Consider the following 19275-nt stretch of genomic DNA (forward strand, 5'->3'; position numbering starts at 1 on the left):
CACTGCCTGCTATACAATGTCATGAACCTCTGTCCACAGTTCTTCAGGCACTCTATCAGATCTAATCCCTTGAATCTATTTGTCACTTCCACTGTATAATAGTAATGGATTTGACTTAGGTCATACCTGAATGGTCTAATGGTTTTCCCTACTTTCTTCAATTTAAATCTGAATTTTGCAATAAGGAGTTCATAATCTGAGCCACAATCAGATCCCTGTCTTGTTTTTGCTGACTGTATAGAGCTTCTCCATCTTTGGCTGCAAAGAATGTAATCAATCTGATCACAGTATTGACCATCTGATGAAGTCCATGTGGAGAGTCGTCTCTTGTGTTGTTGAAGAGTGTGTTTGCTATGACTCTTGCAAAACTCTGTTAGCCTTTGCCCTGCTTCATTTTGTACTCCAAGGCCAAATTAGCCTGTTACTCCAGCTATCTCGACTTCCTACTTTTGCATTCCAGTCCCCTATAATGAACATCTTTTTTTTTGGTGTTAGTTCTAGAAGGTCTTGTAGGTTATCACAGAACAATTCAACTTCAGCTTCATAGGCATTAGTGGTTGGGGCAGACTTGGATTACTGTGATATTGAATGGTTTGCCTTGGAAATGAACAGTTTTTGAGATTGCCCCCAACTACTGCATTTCAGACTCTTTTGTTGACTAGGAGGGCTACTCCATTTCTTCAAAGGGATTCTCGCCCACAGTAATAGATATAATGGTCATCTGAATTAAATTCACCCATTCCAGTCCATTTTAATTTGCTGATTCCTAAAATGCCCACGTTTACTCTTGCCATCTCCTGTTTGATCACTTCCAATTTGCTTTGATTCATGGACCTAACATTCCACAAAATTCCTCCATAGAAATATTCCTATGCACTATTTCTCTTTAAAGCATCGGAGTTTACTTCCATCACGTCACATCCAAAACCAGGTGGTGTTTTCACTTCGGCTCCGTCCCTTCACTTTCTGGAGTTATTCCTCCACTGATCTCCAGTAACATATTGGGTACCTACAGAGCTGGGGAGTTCATCTTTTAGTGTCATTATCTTTTTGCCTTTTCATACTGTTCCTACGTTATCTCATGGAAAGCAGTGTGGTATAGGTATATTTTGCCCCTCAACATGTAGGCACATGGAAGTTTGTTAAAAATGTGGAAAAACTTAACAAAGTCCATTTCAGACCTACATCTGCACTTGAGCTGCACATTTAGGTGCAAGAACTCAGGTGTGCAACATTCAGAATGAGAGGCAGTGCCAACACATCAGAACCTCCCAAAAAATTATCTCATATTTTTTGAGTTGTTATTAAGTGCTTGTTTAAGATTATGTCTCTTGGTAAATTTACTTTTATAATTATAAAAACAGCCCTCTTGTGCCTGGTAACATTCCTCATTATGATGGTTACTTTGTCTGATACTATGTCAGTTTCTCATGCTTAGCGTTTGCATGGATTATCTTTTCCCATCTTTTTAACTTATTTGTGTTTATACACACACACACATATAATATTTGTTTGTTTTGGCTATACTATATGGCTTGCAGGGTCTTAGCTTCCCGATCGGGGTTGAACTGGGCCTCCAGCAGTGGTAGTACAGAGTCCTAACCATTGGACCACCAGGGAATTCCCTATTTTTTTATTTAAACTGGGTTGAACATGTAGTTTTGTCTTGCTTTACTGATCCAGTCTAACTGAAGCATTAAGACTATTTACATTTAATGTAATTAACAGTAGGATGGGGGTCTAAATCTACCATTTTGCTATTTGTTATGTTTGACCACCTGTTCTTTGTTCTGGAGGTCCTGGAACAGACTAGATATTCTATAACAAATGCCTGTGGGTGAGGGAATTACTGTGGGGGAAAAAAAGCCCTCAATATCTCTCTCCTTTTTCTCATTGGTTGAATGCTTCTGGTGAAAGTCACAAAATGTGCTGATTCGTTCTACTAAAAATACGTTAACCTCCCCACACCTCCCATAGCTGTTACAAACATTTTCCTGCCATCTTCAGTGCCCTTGTATCTACTCTTCCCTTTCTCCAAGATGGTAACCAATTTTACCTATTTAATGGATTGAGATCATCTAACACAAACTCTTTGCATCTTCTTTTTCTTCTGAGTTTAACCATTCTACCAGCTCACCTAAACATATATTTCAACTGGCACTGAATCTTTCATCAATTATATAATTACTATATATATATATATATATATATATATTTAATCTTAGACTTTTCCTTATCTACAGTAACAAATTGCCTTTTAAAGTGTCCTTCCAACAGATCATTGTACATTGCCACCTTTTTCTTTCAAGTTTCCAATGAACCTTGCCTTCTCTGCTTATATTTCACTATTTCCCTTACTCTTTACCTGCAAATTTGGCTTTTGTCTTCATATTAAACCAGTGAAAAAGACTTTCTAAACTCCAAATCCTAAGACTTCTTACTAATATAATTCCTCACTTTACCTGTTTACTGAAAAAGTCTCTTGACTGGGCTTCTGAGACATTATATTCTCTGGTTTTCTAATCTGGCCTACACAGAAGAGTGAATTTAATTCTCATGATGCAAAGATTTGACAGGTTATGCTTTAAAAACCTTTAGACTATGCATAGCCTTTGAAATAAACCCTGTAGCTTCAAGTTCAAGGAACTCCAATACCAACCTTCCTGGCCTTTATGCCATATATACCATCTCTGCAAAACTTACTGTACTCCAGCCACATGGCTCACTTGTTTTCCTCAAATAGCCCCAGTGCTTTACTACCTCATTACTCCTATCTTCCTGTTGTCAAAATTTAGCCATTCTTCAAAGTCCAGCTCAAATGTTACCTCCTTCATTTCACACTTTTTAAATATTTGTGGATAAAGGATTAACAAAACTTTCTGCCATATACACAAATTTACCTTGGGTTAACTTTCTAGCAGGCTTTATTTTCTTGGGCTCCAAAATCACTGCAGACAGTGACTGCAGCCATGAAATTAAGACACTTGCTCCTTGGAAGAAAAGCTATGACAAACCTAGATAGCATATTAAAAAGCAGAGACATCACTTTGTCACAAAGGTCTAGTCAAAGCTATGGTGTTTCCAGTAGTCATGTATGGATGTGAGAATTGGACCATTAAGAAGGCTGAGCACAGAACCACGGATGCTTTCAAACTGTGGTGTTGAAGACTCCTGAGAATCCCTTGGAGTGCAAGGAGATCAACCCTGAATATTCACTGGAAGGACTGATGCTAAAGCTCCAATACTTTGGCCACCTGATGTGAAGTGCTGACTCAGTGGAAAAGACCCTGAAGCTGGGAAAGATTGAGGGCGGGAGGAGAAGGGGACGACAGAGGATGAGATGGTTGGACAGCATCACCGACTGGATGGATAAGAGTTTGAACAAGCTCCAGGAGTTGGTGATGGACAGGGAAGCCTGACATGCTGCAGTCTGTGGGGTTGCAAAGAACAGACACGACTTAGCGACTTTCTAGCTCTGTTTCTAAGGAAAAATAATGGTGGAATGTATTATTAGGCAAAACTACTTGGGGTGAAAATGACCTCTAATTGGTAATTTATGCCTACACTGGTGGTAAGAGACAGGTTTGTTTTTCTAAATGCGGTGACTCTTGTAACAGAGGCACGTCTCTTGCAGTGACCTACAAGCATTGTCTATGGACAGTGGCTCCTGCTGTACACAAGGCTTCTAAGCCAAGGTAGTCCTTGCACTTACCTGTCTTGTCTCTTGCACCTGACTTACCACTTGTCTGTATGTGCAGAGGATAATGCTTAGATGGCTGTTTGAACTGCCATGAGGGCTACTCACTCCCGTGGAAGAGGAACACTTGATGATGCTGGGTTAGCAGGCTGTTTTCTGTCCTGTATGTTTTCAAGTAAACTGGTGACAAATGTGACCTACTCAGGTCTTGTGAATCCAAATATTTCTATATTTAAAGTTCCTTTGATAGTCACCAGAGATTCGTTATCTAGTTATTTATTTTGGAAGGGCCTCATATTCCCTTCAAGTTCTTTGAGGTTAAGACCATGTCTTTTTCTTCTCAATTAATTAACGTAGGTTGTGCTGTGCAGCATGTGGGATGGTTCCAGGACCAGGGATCCAACCTGGGCCTCCACAGCAAAAACATCGAATCCTAACTACTCGGGTCACCAGGGAACTCCTAAGACCATGTCTTTTTCACCTAGCAAAGTGATCTGAATCAATGTGAACCTATTTTTTTCCACCACTAATAAAGGAATAATTATTTCCTATCTCAAAGGGTTGCTATGATGATTAAATTAGATACATATAAAAATGTTTCCCAAGCAGTAAATGCTATGCCTAAGTGGTGATCATACTAACACATAAATATATAGTCCCTATTCTAAAAGTATCCCTATTAATGTAGCAATGTTTATTAAACACTTCATATATTAACTCTGATTTTCATTCCAATCTTAAAAATTAATAAAAACAATTTGATAAAGAAGTGGTTGTAATGATATGAAACTGATTTCACACTAAGAAATGCCCTGCCCTCTTTCCTCCAACCCAAAGACTCTGGTCTACTTTTAGGACAGAAAGAATCTGTCTGCTCACCCTTGTTGAAAGTAAACAGTTTCCCATCATTTTCACCCAAACAATGGGAGTAAGATATACAACCTATCCCAACATGCCATATACATACACATAAATGCCAAAAATACCCAAGGCATTTTAGTGAGTTGCTGGAAATATTTTAAGCCAGAGAAATACAAGTTGAGTGAGACTGTTAAAATATCCCCTTTCTAATCCTGGGACGTGTTAGATCAAACATTAAAAAAATAGAAGCAAGCAGCCCTGTCAAGAACTATTTTAGAAATTTCCAGGTATATAAAATAAGGTGGATTACAGAATATCAAGATCTTTGTTAATTTTTCTGGTATGTTTTACCTTTGTTGCTACTGCTAAGTCGCTTCAGTTGTGTCCGACTCTGTGCGACCCCATAGACGGCAGCCCACCAGGCTCTGCTGTCCCTGGGATTCTCCAGGCAAGAACATTGGAGTGGGTTGCCATTTCCTTCTCCAATGCATGAAAGTGAAAACGTCAAAGTGAAGTCGCTCAGTCGGGTCTGACTCGTAGCGGCCCAATGGACTGCAGCCTACCAGGGTCCTCCATCCATGGGATTTTCTAGGCAAGAGTCCTGGAGTGGGGTGCCATTGCATTCTCCATGTTTCACCTTTAGGCAATATAAAACATCACTCTATAAGCAGAAATCAAACCTGTTCGACTTGTAGTTAGAGAAAGGCCACACAGTCAGTACTCTAACTCTGTAAGAGCATGGAACAGTGGCTGTAGCTCGACCAAACCACTGAGAAGTTTCATCACAGATTCCACCTTAACAACGCAAAAAGCCTACTTCTGTTCCTCTTCTGTGTAATAATGGAAATGGTTAAATGTATATTCCCCCGTGTTTATTCCAGTCCTATTCTTCCTTAAGCTTTACAAAGCATGATTCAAAATACTGTTCACCTCTTTTCCTCTTGTCGCCCAACATCTAGGACCTAGATGTTTTCTTTCACATTCCTCAGAAAATCTTATTTCCTCTGTAAGTCCAACACTAAGATACATATTTTATCAGAGACTCAAGGGATCCCATTCCCTCCAGATGTGTTCTATTTTTCAAAAAAAAAAAAAGAAGCCAAGATCGTATCTGTTAGAGAAATAAAACTATACTAGACAGGCCAACTGAAAAGTAGGACAATCTGACTGACTTTTGGATCTATTTCTTTTTCTGTGAGAACATTTTTTAATATCGGCTGATTCACAGTGAAATATTAACTACAGCTACATATATAATTTCATTCTGCATAAAACAAGCATATAAGGCCAGTCATGAAGCCTCCAAAAAAACTGCCCATCTTACAGTGTGTGGAGTTATTGTTAGCCATTGGTGAAGTGTGATACCAGCAGAATCAGGGAATGTCCACATACTTCACCAAGGCTAAGGAATTAACCTGGTTGCTGCTGTAGATAAACTATGTCACCAGAAAGTGTTTCATCATGTTTGCATCAAGAATAGGTGTAAACCTTGGAGATACAACTGAGATTCACTTACAAGAGGGAAAAACTATGAAAAATAAGGTAAAAACTCTTTAGCTTCATATAGCCACAGGAAAACATATTCAGCACATATCTGTGCTTTCTTCAACTTCATCATGTAGCAGGCTATTGGTTTAGAAACTGATAATGCCTTACAAGAATACCCAATTCAGATCAGAGACACAAAAAAAAGGGGGGAAAAAATCACTCAGGGGAAAAAATATAACTAAAGAACATTTATTTGTTTTTCACCAAGACTTTATCTTGAGGACGTAACGAAACTGCGCCTCCACTCCCCACTCCAACTTGAAGGAGGATTAGTACAGTGGATGTTATAAAGCAGGTATGAACAGTTTGAGGGACTGGAACCAACGTTAACTGACAAAAACCAACTTCCATCTAAATCATCATAAAAATGTTTAAGTAAAAAAAAAGGGGGGTGGGGGCAAAGGGGTTTTCAGATTGAACAAGAGCATCACATTTTATCTAATACATTCAATTCTGGCTAGGGTATACCAAAATGGAAACAGGATAACTATAATACAAAACTTCCACTACAGCACACTGCACACACCTGTGTTCCAAGCCCACCCCCGTCCCCCTAATGCTTGCAAACTCAACTATTTCCCAGCCTGTTGGGCCTGTCGACGAAGGAGCACGTAGATCTTCTCTTTAATCCAATCTTTGTTATAAGGCTGGTATGTCTGGGTATCAGCTCGGTAACTGAGGAACAGAAGGATAATAAGCAAAGTTACAATGGTCAAATACCGTCATGTTTTAAAAACTGGAAATTGTTAACTGTTGTAGAATGGCACAGATGTGCACATGTTCATACATGAACATAATGAAAACGTAAAACAGATGATTACATAACTGTTGAATTTTATGCAATATGAAGTTTAGATCATCTAGTACAATCTCACAGCAGAAAAAGAAACTGAGGTCTAGAGATCTTAAGTTAAATGCTCAGTGTGTTACACATCTGCTTCTTGACAAAGTGTGCCCAGAAACCATGTATTCTTTCTCCTTCATAGTTAACTATTCTTATGGTTCCTTCAGTGATTAAAAAACTAACAAAAACTTTAGATTTACTATATTTACTTTGAATCAACTGTAAAAAAAAGGACCTTTAAAAATATGTTGCTACCACAAAGATTTCTTCCCTGGAAAGCATTAACATAAGGAAAATTTTATATACATCCAGTATTTCAGGATTTGCTTATTAACGAACAATGCTAGAGGCTGAGAAGAGTCTGGAGTACAAAGAGTAACATCAGCAATGAAACTCAACAGGATTCCAGGGTTTTTGGAGTACAATGCATCACTTAATAGACAACTCACTCAAGGTATGTTTAGAGGACAAAAAATAGAAATATTCCACTGACCTACAACTGAACAACTACAACCAGCTAAATTGCTGGTTAAGCAATAAATTCATTTTTTAGAGTAAAAGAACTAAAGCTATAGTATAAAAAAAAGAAGATAATAAGCAAGCAGAGATCGCCGAAACATCACAGTGTTTCAAGGCCATGAGCACTATCATTTTTTAGGTTCTCAGCAAAAAAAATTATAAACATGTAACTACAAATGACAGTAAATACCTCTAAGTGTTAGAAGAGAAGTGTTAATCACTCAGTCGTGTCTGACTCTTTGCGACCCCATGGACTGTAGCCCACCAAGCTCCTCTGTCCATGGGATTCTCCAGGCAAGAATACTAGAGTGGGTAGCCATTTCCTTCTTTAGGGGATCAAACCTGAATCTCCAGCACTGCAGGCAGATTCTTTACCATCTGAACCAACAGAGAAGCCTACAAAGAAGTTGCCAACTCCTAGGTATTGCTTTGGGCACTCATCTGAATAAACTCAATCCTATTTACAACTCTGTGAGTAGATACAATTCTTATCCCTTTTTAATAAAGGAGGAAACCAAAGCTCAAAACAGCAACTTATTTATTAGCTAAGTGACTTCAGGCAAGGAGTAAAAGCTTAAACACTCCTGACCAGAGTTCTTATTATCTGTGAACAACTGAGCTAGAAACCTATGATCCATTTTTTTTTTGGGGGGGGTGGGGGGGTGGGTGGGTGGAGTTTAACTGCTTTACAACATTGTTAGTTTCTGCTGCACAACAAAGTGAGTCCACGGTGTGTATACACATATCCCCTCCTCTCACCCACTCCTCCTGTCATCCCTGAGCTACAATCCAATCTTTGAAGAGAAACAAACTCCAAAGCAGGAATGCTTTACACCATTATCAAAGTCTTCCCCTGAATGGTAAGGTCAGAATGGGGTTCAGTAAAATGCACAAGCTCTCTACTTTTACAGAACATTTTGGCTTTTTATTAACGTCCTTTTGTTACAGTGAGAAATAATCTATAAACTCACTGTAACTCTTCAGATTAAGAGTGCAGGAAAATAAAATTTCTACATGACTATTTTAATTTTATATTCACTATCAAGTACCTCTTAAATCACATTCCCTAATCCCTTCACCCTCCTAGATTCCTCCCCTCTTTTCACAACCTCCGACACTTCCTCCCTCACCCTGAATTCCAAATGGCATCCTCCTTTCTATTTTCCTGAAGTAACTAAAGCCATTAGAAAACCTCCCCAAGCTTCTACCACACCGCCTGCCTTTCCTACTTTACTATTAATGGTTGTCTAAGATCCTATCTAAAGCCATCAATTTTTCCCTCTACTACATCATATTAGCCTGCCAACATACCATTATTTTTCTCACCTTAAAAACAAAATTAAAGGGGGAAAAAAAGTATTTTTTTCTCTAGCTATAACCCCATTTCCCTCCTCTCCTTTTGAGCCAAATTCTACAAAAAAGTTGTCTGTGTTGGCATCCTACAATTCCTCTCTTCTTACTAACTCACTGGAATATATAAAGATTTTACTGCTGTCACTCTAGGGCTTCCTAGGTGGCTCAGACAGTAAAGAATCTGCCTGTAATGAGAGAGACCTGGGTTCAATCCCTGGGTCACAAAGATCCTCCGGAGAAGGGAATGGCAACCCACTCCAGTACTCTTGCCTGGAGAATTCTATGTAGCCTGATGGGCTACAGCTAGCTCATGGGGTTGCAAAGAGTTGGACACTACTGAACGACTAATACTTTCACACACTTCACTCTACTAAAACTGCTCTGGAAATCATCAAAGACTTCCACAGGGCTATACCAAATTTCAATTCTCAGTCCTCATTCATTTGATCTACCAAAAATAAGAAGTATCAATACTTTTGAATGGGTTGGTCCACCAAATTCAACTACCTCTACTCTCCTCCTCACCCTCCATTTATTCTTCTGCAGCTTCACAGGCTTCATTTTAGACTGATTTATTCACTGTGCAATCCTCAGTGCCTTGGAACACATATGGTACATAACTGGCACTCAATAAATGTTATATGAACATGTATGTGTCTCTTTCTGTGTGTCAGGCAATAAACAGATCAACTATAAACATTACAAACCAACACAGCATGACATATATACAGCTCTATTGGCCTCAAAATTTTTTGAGTTTTCATATCAAAATAATAATAAAATTATCACGTTATAAACACATTTCATTAAAGACCAGAACTGGATCACTTAAATACTCTGAGTGAGCAAAGTCAAATGACTGTAACTGAAACACAATGAAGAGGTGAAGAAAACTGAACTCAAAACTTCCAAGGAAATGCTTATTTTCATCTGGATCTTTTGTGAGACAGCAAGCCCAAGCTTGGTCCCAGTGCTGAAACCCCAAGTGCCTCAGAGTAGGGCCTACATGATTTTCACCCCTGAAAAATGTTTTTTTCTTGTAGCGTAGTATCTGACACATAATGAATATGCCTGGTGACTGAAGCTCTCATTATAAGGTACTTTTCCTCTGTAAAACCTGCTGTACTTAACACTCGGTCTCTCCAACAATGCTGAGAAGATGAAGTATTATAGACTCACATGCTCCTTGTTAACAGTGGTGATAAGTAATTACTATAGAAATTATAATAAGCATAATGTTAGGGGAAAAAAATTTAATTTGACAAAACTCGGAGAATAGAAAAGTTAAGTGTCAAACATACAAACAAACTCATTCTAACATACCAAAATATACATGATCAACATTAGGTGAAATTTAAATTCTATTTCAGTCCTACGTATATTTAAAAAAATCTTGAAAACAGAATAATCTTAGTTTTAATTTAAAGCTAATTGCTTTAGGATAAAGACTATAATTGGGGAAAAAATAAGTAAAAGATTATTTAGTTTAAGGAACAAAGTTCTTGGTTCAAGGCGGATGCACGCCAACTGCATCAATTAGCAAATTCATAAGATTTTCTTGTGCCTTCAGCTTTATGTTGACAATGTATGAGCCACGTGTGGCAGAAATATTAATTACTACATCACAGGTAAAACACAAAGATCTATGTCATGCAGAGTGAGCTCCTAATAGCATAAATCACCTCAAACAAACAAACAAGGTAAAAACACAATTTAAGAGATATGGTGGCTAATACTTACACAAGGCAGCTGAGGTCTGCCAGGTCATCAATAAAATCAAACAACTGACTGATATCATATGTGATAGAGGGGCTGTTGGGATTCATTCTCTTCAGATGTTCTTCATACATTTTACAAACACCTAAGAGAGGGGAAAACCAAGATCTTACAATTGTATGCACTTTACATGTGAGTAGTGTTACGTGCTTATATCACAATACTTTGTCCCACCCTGTTCATATAGGTCTTTGTGTACCTCCAAATTGATTTCATAAATTTCCTAATAAAAAGTAATAGTCAACCACAGAGTTATCAAAAGCTATCTTAATAAAGCTTGGTTCACTACACTGTGATCAGAAATATCACTTATGAGTTCCTGAATAGAAAGGGTGAATGGAAAGGAAATAAAAACCAGGAAAATTAATTCATTGTGGCCCTAACCCACAGCTACCATCATACTTAATGGCAAAAGACAATGCTTTCCCAGTCAGCCTAGAATACCGGCTCCTGTCACTTGTGTCATGCCCAACATTGCACTGGAGGCTCTAGTAAGCATGATTTGGCGAGGAAAAGAAATAATTGGCATTCACACTGGAATGGAAGAAGTGTACCTATCTCTATAAATGTATACAGAATACCTTAAGGAAACTGCAAAACACAAACTATTAGAACTAATAAATGAGGGTGGTAAGACTGCATGATGTAAAATCAATATACAAAAGTCAATTGTATTTCTATACCCCAACAATAAAAACACTGAAAATGAAATGAACATCAAGAAAGAATAGAATTCTTACAAATAAATTCAATAAAAGAGACATAAGACACACTGAAAACTGTAAAATGTCACTGACAGTAAAGATTTAACTAAACAGAATGCTATCTCAAGTTCATGGACTGGGTGACTTAATATTAAATACTCCCCCAAATGATCTAGATTCAACAATCCATGACAAAACCTGAGGTACTTCTGTAGAAACTGACAAGATGATCCTAAACTTGACACAGAAATACAGGGGTCCAGGACAGCCACAACAATCTTGAAAAAGAACAAAGTTGGAAGAAAGACTCACATTTCCTCATTCCAGAACTCATCACAAAACTACAAAACTGTAATCAAGGCAGTGTGGTACTGCTTATTCATGAAGACAGGCATACAGATTAATGGAATAGAAACAGGAGTCCACAAATAAACCCTCACATTTATGGTCAACTGTTTTCCCAAAAGGATACCAAGTCAATCAATAGCGAAAGAGTATCTTATCAACAAAGGGTGCTAGGACAACCGTGCGTTCATATGCAAAAGGCGAAACTCGACCCCTCACACCATGCATAAGTCACTCACAATGGCCCAGGAACTGAAATCTAGGTCAAAATTATAAAACTCTTGCAAGAAAATGCAGGCACAAATCTCTGTGACTTTGGATAAGCTTCTTAGATAGGCTGGACTTCATCAAAATTTAGGCCTTTTGTACTTCAGAGGACACTGTCAAAGAAAGTGAAAACACAAGCCACAGACTAGAAGAAAATCTTTGCAAAACATAGATCTGATGAAACAGGGGCCCCAGCCTCTGGGATAGAATGCCTGATGATTTGAGATGGAGCTGATATAACAAAAATAGAAATAAAGTGCACAATAAATGCAATGCCCTCAAATCATCCCCAAACCACACACAGACACCCCTGCCCCCCAATCCCCCACGGTCCATGGAAAAACTGTCTTCCATGAAACTGGTTCCTGATACCAAAATGGTTGGGGACCACTGAGATAAAACTATTATCAAAAATATACAAACAATTCCTAAAACTCAACAATGGGAAAACAAAAAACTCAATTAAAAAACAGGCAAAAGATATGAACAGACACCTCAACAGAGAAGACATACAGGAGGAAAATACGCATTATGAAAAGATGCTCAACATCATGACGTGAGGAAATTGCAAACTGAAATGAGGCATCATTATACATCTATTAGGATGGCAAAAAATCCAAAACACTGACAACACCCAATGCTGCCTCAGGAACTCTCATTCATCACTGCAGGGAATGCCAAATGATACAGCCATGTGAAGACAGCTTGTCTGCTTCTTACAAAGCTAAATACAGTCTTACCGTATGATCCGACAATCACACTCCTCAGTACTTACCGAAAGGAGCCGAAAGCTTAGGTCCACACAAAAACCTACGCAAGAATGTGCATAGCAGCTTACTCACTGACAAAACCCGTAAGCAACCAAGATATCCTTCAACAGGTGATGGATAAACAAACTGTGTTATACCCATACAATGGAGTATTATTCAACAACAAAATGAAATGAGCTACCAGGCCATGAAAGACATGGCGACATCTTAAAAGCATACAACAGAGAATTGAGATGGTTGGATGGCATCACCAGTGCAACAGACATGAGTTTGAGTAGGCTCTGGGAGTTGGTGATGGACAGGGAGGCCTGGTATGCTGCAGTCCATGGGGTCACAGAGAGTCAAACACGACTGAGCAACTGAACTGAAGTGAAAGAGCTGATCTGAAAAGGCTACATACTATAATTTCTACCATACAATATTCTGGAAAAGATGAAACTATAAAGACATTAAAAAGATCAGTGGTTGCTGATTAGGGGAGAGATGGGTGAGCAGGTGGAGCACAGGGTATTTTCAGGGTACTAAATATTAGACATGTCGTTGCCCATGTCAAAATCCATACAATGCTCAAAGCAAAGAGTGAACATTAATGCAAACTAGACTTTAGTTAATAATGTATCAGTACTGATTCTACAATTCTAACAAATGTACCACACTAACACAGGATGTAAATAATTGGGAAAACTGGAGGAGTGAAGCAGGGGTTATGACAGAACTGTACTTTCTAATCGATTTTCCTGTAAACCCAAAACTACTCTAAAAAACTAAATCTATTAATTTTAAAAAAGGGATGAGGGGAGGGAAAGCTCTGTATTCCAGACAAATATTAACTACTATAAAAAAGAAAAATAAGAAAGAAAACTACAATTTGGCAACCACTGTGTGAGAACTGCTTCCAGTACTTCCATTCTAACTTTTAAAATGGAAAATAAACCATCATTTCTAATTTAAAAAGAAAAAAAGAGCTAAAAAGCCACAAAAAGGTATGGAAGAAACTTAAACACATTGCTAAGTGAAAGAAGCTGGTCTGAAAAGAGCTACATGTCAATGATTCTAATCTATGACATTCTGGAAAAAGCAAAACAATGGAGGTAGCAGGGAGTGAGGTGAAGAGGGAGGACTAGGGGAACACGGGATTTTTAGGGCAGTGAGAATATCCTGAACATTACAGTAAGATACTGTAATGGTGAATACATGACATTACACATTTGGCAACACCCACAGCACTGCACAACACAAAAAATGAATCCTCAAATGAATCCCAAAACGAACTATGGACTGTATTCTGCTTCATCAACTGTAACAAATGTACCATACCTCATATTTTGGGGGGGGGGGGGGGGTGGGGCGCAGGGAGGGGTGTGTGTGGCATACAGGACCTTAGTTCCCTGACCAGGGGAACCTGAGCCCTCTGCATTGGAAGCAGTCTTAATCACTGGACTACCAGGGAAGGTGTCATTAATAGAGGAAACTGGGGATAGGGAGAAGTACATGTGAACCCTCTGTACTTTCTGTTCAATTTTTCTTTAAACCTACAACTGCTCTAGAAATTAAGTGTATTAATTTTTAAGTTAGGTTTCCCTAAAATCAGCAAAGGTTAGTAAAGAGTATTGCAGAATCAAAGGCCAAACATAATAAATATAGATAAAGCAAAAATCTAGAGTGTGTGCACGAAGTCTACCTTAATGGCAAGTAAGGCTATCAGGAGAGGAAGGGACTTGAGAAAAGGAAAGAACAAAAGCTTTGCTCGTCTTTAAAGATTAGAATAGAATCTGAGGAGCCATCTCTGATTATGAGTAGCTTTTTGTCCCATGGAGGTCTACCCACCATTGGTTTTGAGATTTTTTTTTTAAGAAGAGATTTTTAAGCCTAATCCAATTAGCTTCAGATAATCAACAATTCCAGGGACATGCCAGCACCAAATTTTATATTTCTATAAAATCTTTGCAGGAAGAGGTGAAGCATGTGCAATTTGCTAGAAAGGGTGCAGGGTGTACACAAATGGTTTACTGGATGTAATGAAAGGACATGGGATGAATCCAGTTTGTGATGATCCAATCTATGTGCTCTCATCTAATGGTTTATTGAGGGTTAATACCTCCCTTCAGGGTGGTGCCAGCTTATCAAATGTACAATAAATTATACTGATTTGGTTCCATTTACCTTTATTCACTGAGCTAAGTTTTTATTTCTTAACATTCTGATGGACTGTAACCTTAGCTTTTCATGTTTGTTTAGTAACTAGACTATTAGGTTGTGTAGGCACTATTAGGTTTCTCAAGCCTGTTTTAATAACTCTATTGAGTTTAACTAGACTATATAAGGGATACCTGTAAAATATTTACACAGCACAGTAACAAAATAATACATAACAAACAAAGAATATTTACAAAACAAGCAGAGGCCTGGGAAACTCACTATATATATGAGCTTGATTCTAAAAAGTAAACATAATAGTGAATGTCAGGTAAACAAACTCAAGACACCTGAGAGTCTCAGCACTTACCACTCTCACCCTGGGAGCAAGCATGGACCAGCTGGTGTGGATGCCAGCTAGCGTGGGGGCCAGAGCCTCTATAGCCCATCCCACCTCCAGCCCCCATCCCCTCACCACCCCCAAAAACAAAGTCAATGACTTCTACCCTTTGATTAGTGTTTAAACTCACCTTCCATACACTCATTCACAGATTCATAGTCAGCGTAAGTTCTGCCTTCTGGCCTCTTGGTAGGCTGTACCAGCAAGATGGTGTGAGACTGCAGAGGGAAAAATGATATCAATGTAAGTTTCTAACTCAGTATTTGAGAAATTCATAGTATGGGATAAAATCCCCATTACCATACAATTTTCGTTGGTTATTAAAACACTATTAATCAGAGTGCTCCTTCTGCAATATTGATGCCTCTGCCCAAGTGCAGAGCCAGAAACTGGATTCACAACTTTTCTCTAAGGTCTCTTCGTCTCCCAGTCCTTAACAACTGCTGTCTCAAACTCTTATTGCACTTACTGCCTGTTAAATTCTTAGCATAAACTACCTTGTACTGTTTTTTTCTCTTTTGCACCTTTCTTCCCAGCCAGATTATAAACCTGCTTGAGTGTTCTATCTCCACTGGTCACTCTAATCCCATTAGGTTCCTAATGAAAACAGATATGGGTTGATGAAAGGAGAAAAAAAGGAAAACACTATAATGATTACAAGCACTTTATCAATCTATGTTTTTTCTAACTTTAGCACTACAGTGAAATCACATCTTATCCAGAGATTAGACTCAAATATTAAAGGTGTAAGATAAACTGGCAATGTAAAATTTGTATATACAGTTAACGTTACCCTAGAAAATCCATTAAATTATTCACCCAGTAGGTGACTCACTATAAGGGGTTGTGTTATACTAAAATATTGTATTTTTAAGCACTAGAATCACAAAATAGCTAGAGGATGATGACACAGGAAATGTGAATATGCCTAAAGAACAGCAGATCCTTTCATCTTCCATCTCACCCTCAATGGGGAGCAGGCTTTTGTTCGTGGGTCTATTTCAGGTTTTCTCAACTCTGGCACTATTGCATCAGGGGCTGGAAGATTCCTTGTTGCAGAGGCTGTCCCGTGCATTGAAGGATGACAGTATTCCTAGCCTATTCCCAGTAAATACTGCACTCCCACGCCCTCCTCCCAATGTGTGACAACTAAAAATATCTTCAGAACATTGGTCTGTTGAAAGTATAACCCCTTCTGGTTTTTTTTTTGCCAAGTGTGTAAGGTTCACTAAATTCAAATATGATGTAACCTCACTATAAACCCAATGCTAAATCAAACTATTTATAATCTTCGGGATATGGTGAAGGATAGGGAAGCCTGGTATCCCAAAGAGTTGGACACGACTGAGCGACTGAACAACATATTCTTCTCTTCTGCTGTACTAGTTTTTAATAAAAAACAAACAAACCTCTTAAGGACAGGAACCAAACGTTCTGAAATGATCAGACTTTTTAATGACCAACAAACTGCAGCTGAAATAGCTGATATGTAGAGCTTCAGAATAAGCACTGCCCCCGCCCAAACAGAACACTGAACACAAAAAAAGGAATTTCTCATACTCCTCCCTCTCCATCAAGAAGTGAGTCATTCTGATTAAAAGTTTGAGAGGATCTGAGATAGAACTCGATGACAAGAGATGAAAAGTAATTCTCACCTATAAAGACCTGAACACAGTCAAGGCCTTTCTTAAATAGTGATCAAAAGTCAGGGAAAACAGAATGTTAGATTACTGGTTATTTAAAAACCATCAATAGTTTCAATGGCTCATATATTGAGAAGAAAGTAATTTTATAGAAACTATACTAACATTCCTGTAAAAGGACCTGTCCCACATGCTAGGCAGACCAGTTGCTACTACATTAATTTTCTTATTTTAATGAGAAATAAAGGACCAATTCACTTAAGAGTAAAGATATGAAAATGGCTATACAATGGCTGCTTTTTATATTTACCCTTAAAGTGAACCTGAACTAAGTTTACTATTCTTAATACTTACTGCCCAAAGCAAAGCTTAAAAATTAGGAACAAGGAATAACTAAATTTACAAAACTGTAAACAAAATTATCAGATTTTTCCTTCTTCTGAACAGATTTGGTCCGGCATTCCTTAGGTTACTCTTTCTTAGGGGAATGACCAGTAATAAATAAATAAGCAATAAAAATATAAGTACATACAGGAATATACATATATATATCTGCCACAATAGAAAGATAACATTGTGAAACCTAAATCACAAAAAAAAGTTATGCAGAATTACCTTAATAATGTCCTATTCTGTTTACCAAGCGGTTATGATTCACTCTAATGAAGAGTTAATCTGTTTTTAAAGTCTCACAAACATGAACCCTAAGAATAGTCATTCTACTGTTACAGAAATACTACAATACATACAATTGCTTCTTGAGTTTTAAATGCATCTCTCAAACTACCAAAAAAGAAAGGAAGAATAAAAGAAAAGAAATTGAACCAATATTTAAGACTTTTGAACCAGTATTCACTTTAAATACAAATTTCAATTTTCAATTCTACATGAAATGATAAAGAATTATAACTGATAACTGCTCAATGATAATGGGGTGTTCATATTAACTGCTGTCATATCCCCAGATTTTAATCTAAGCATTTAAAAATAATACCAAATAAAGGCAGAGAAAGAAGGAAACTCCGAAGTGAAATGACTTGCTCAAGGTCACACTGCTAGTTAAGACAGGAACTGGAAATCCAATCTCCTAATTCCCAGTCTTCCTTGGGAGACTATGTTGGGTCAAACACTAACCTATCTCAATCCAGAAAACTACGACCTGAAAAAGTTCCTTGTTAATAACAGCTGCATGATTTGTTAATCTGCAGCAACCAGAAAACGAAAATTGAAGTGTGGAAGTAACCACGATTCCTTGGAATCCTCGTGAGCATCTCCTTTTTGCAGATTACAAAATCCACACACAAGCCAAAAAAACAACCCTTCCCACCCATTCCACTCAGATTCTAAGCAAAGTGGACCCTGAGCTGAATCTATCTTTTCAGCTTCCAGACCCAAAAGACTATAAAGATAAGCACAGGATGGATGGCTGGGGGGTGGGGGGACACCAAATCGGCCTCTAAAGGTCTTAGAAAAGAGGGAAAATGTATTTTTTCCAAAAAAGGCAGAGCCCAGAAAAACAAAAGGGTATATGGTCGGAAAAGCACGCTACAAAGCAAAGATGTTCCCTCCCGGTCCACACGGGGGATGCAGTAGATTCAGTCTGTCAGCTTCGGGACGGAATTGTCAAACATCCCTCGGCCATTGTTCCTATAGTAGGCTGAGGCGTTTGGAGGAAAAGGGAAGCACCCCCATGCCTGCCTCTACCAAGCAGCAGTCGGAAGAAAGAGCAACCTCCGCAACGCACGCCTCGCCCGAGCCAGCAGGCCGGCGCGCAACCGCGGGGCGGACCCGGGACCCGGGGCCTAGCGCCAGGCCCAGTGTCTCCGCGGCGGGAAGGAGAAGGGGAGCCCCACACACAAGCTGAAGGGCCGAGCAGCAGCAAGCTCGCGCTGGATGGGGTGGGGAGATGTATGGGCGGGGGTCGCCCCGCGGGGGCTGGGGGTTCGGGGAGCCGGTTAGGCCTTTCTCACCATCGCGCCAAAGTCTCCCGCTGCAGCCGATGCCGACTCCGCCGCCGCACACGAGCTTACCCGCAACGCCGCCAACAGCCAATCCCCGCGAGAGGAGCCGCCGGAAGTCGTCAGAGGCGCACCGCGAAAGAACCTTTCGGACCATAGAGGCTCACAGATTTCCGGCAGCTAGAGCAGAGAGTGACTCTGTTTCAGCCATCTTGGTTAAGGGAAAGGAAGCACACAGGAAACGTATCGGAACTTGAAAAATAAGCACTTTTTTCTAGAAACGATCTTCGGTATTCGCGTTATTAGATGCGCGGCTAAAGTGATCACCGGTATAGACAGTGACACAAGCCATCTTTCAGTGGCCCCACTCAAAAATGGCGGCTGTATAAGAACCCTGGGGCATAGGTCGGTTGTAACCCCGGAAGTACCCTTCTAAAGGAGGGGGCTGTAAGGC

The 19275-nt window shown here is 39.1% G+C and overlaps 1 protein-coding gene across 1 annotated transcript; it reads right to left on the reverse strand.

Moving 5' to 3' along the window:
- Positions 1 to 6279: 6279 nt before the first annotated feature.
- ERH (ERH mRNA splicing and mitosis factor) lies at positions 6280 to 18991 on the reverse strand. Its single transcript, XM_019969118.2, has 4 exons — positions 18834 to 18991; positions 15351 to 15438; positions 10563 to 10683; positions 6280 to 6781 (listed from the first exon to the last, which is right to left on the reverse strand). The coding sequence occupies exons 1-4, from the start codon at positions 18834 to 18836 to the stop codon at positions 6679 to 6681; spliced, it is 315 nt and encodes a 104-aa protein (XP_019824677.2). The 5' UTR covers positions 18837 to 18991; the 3' UTR covers positions 6280 to 6678.
- Between the last annotated feature and the right edge of the window lie 284 nt (positions 18992 to 19275).

This window comes from Bos indicus, chromosome 10, assembly GCF_029378745.1.
Source record: "Bos indicus isolate NIAB-ARS_2022 breed Sahiwal x Tharparkar chromosome 10, NIAB-ARS_B.indTharparkar_mat_pri_1.0, whole genome shotgun sequence".
NCBI lineage: Eukaryota > Metazoa > Chordata > Mammalia > Artiodactyla > Bovidae > Bos > Bos indicus.

Coding starts and splice junctions, on each gene's coding strand:
- ERH (XM_019969118.2), bottom strand. Junction 10,684..15,350: donor TGTGAATGAGTGTATGGAAG/GTGAGTTTAAAC, acceptor CCCCTCTCTTAG/GTGTTTGTAAAATGTATGAA. Junction 6,782..10,562: donor GCAGACCTCAGCTGCCTTGT/GTAAGTATTAGC, acceptor TCTGTTCCTCAG/TTACCGAGCTGATACCCAGA.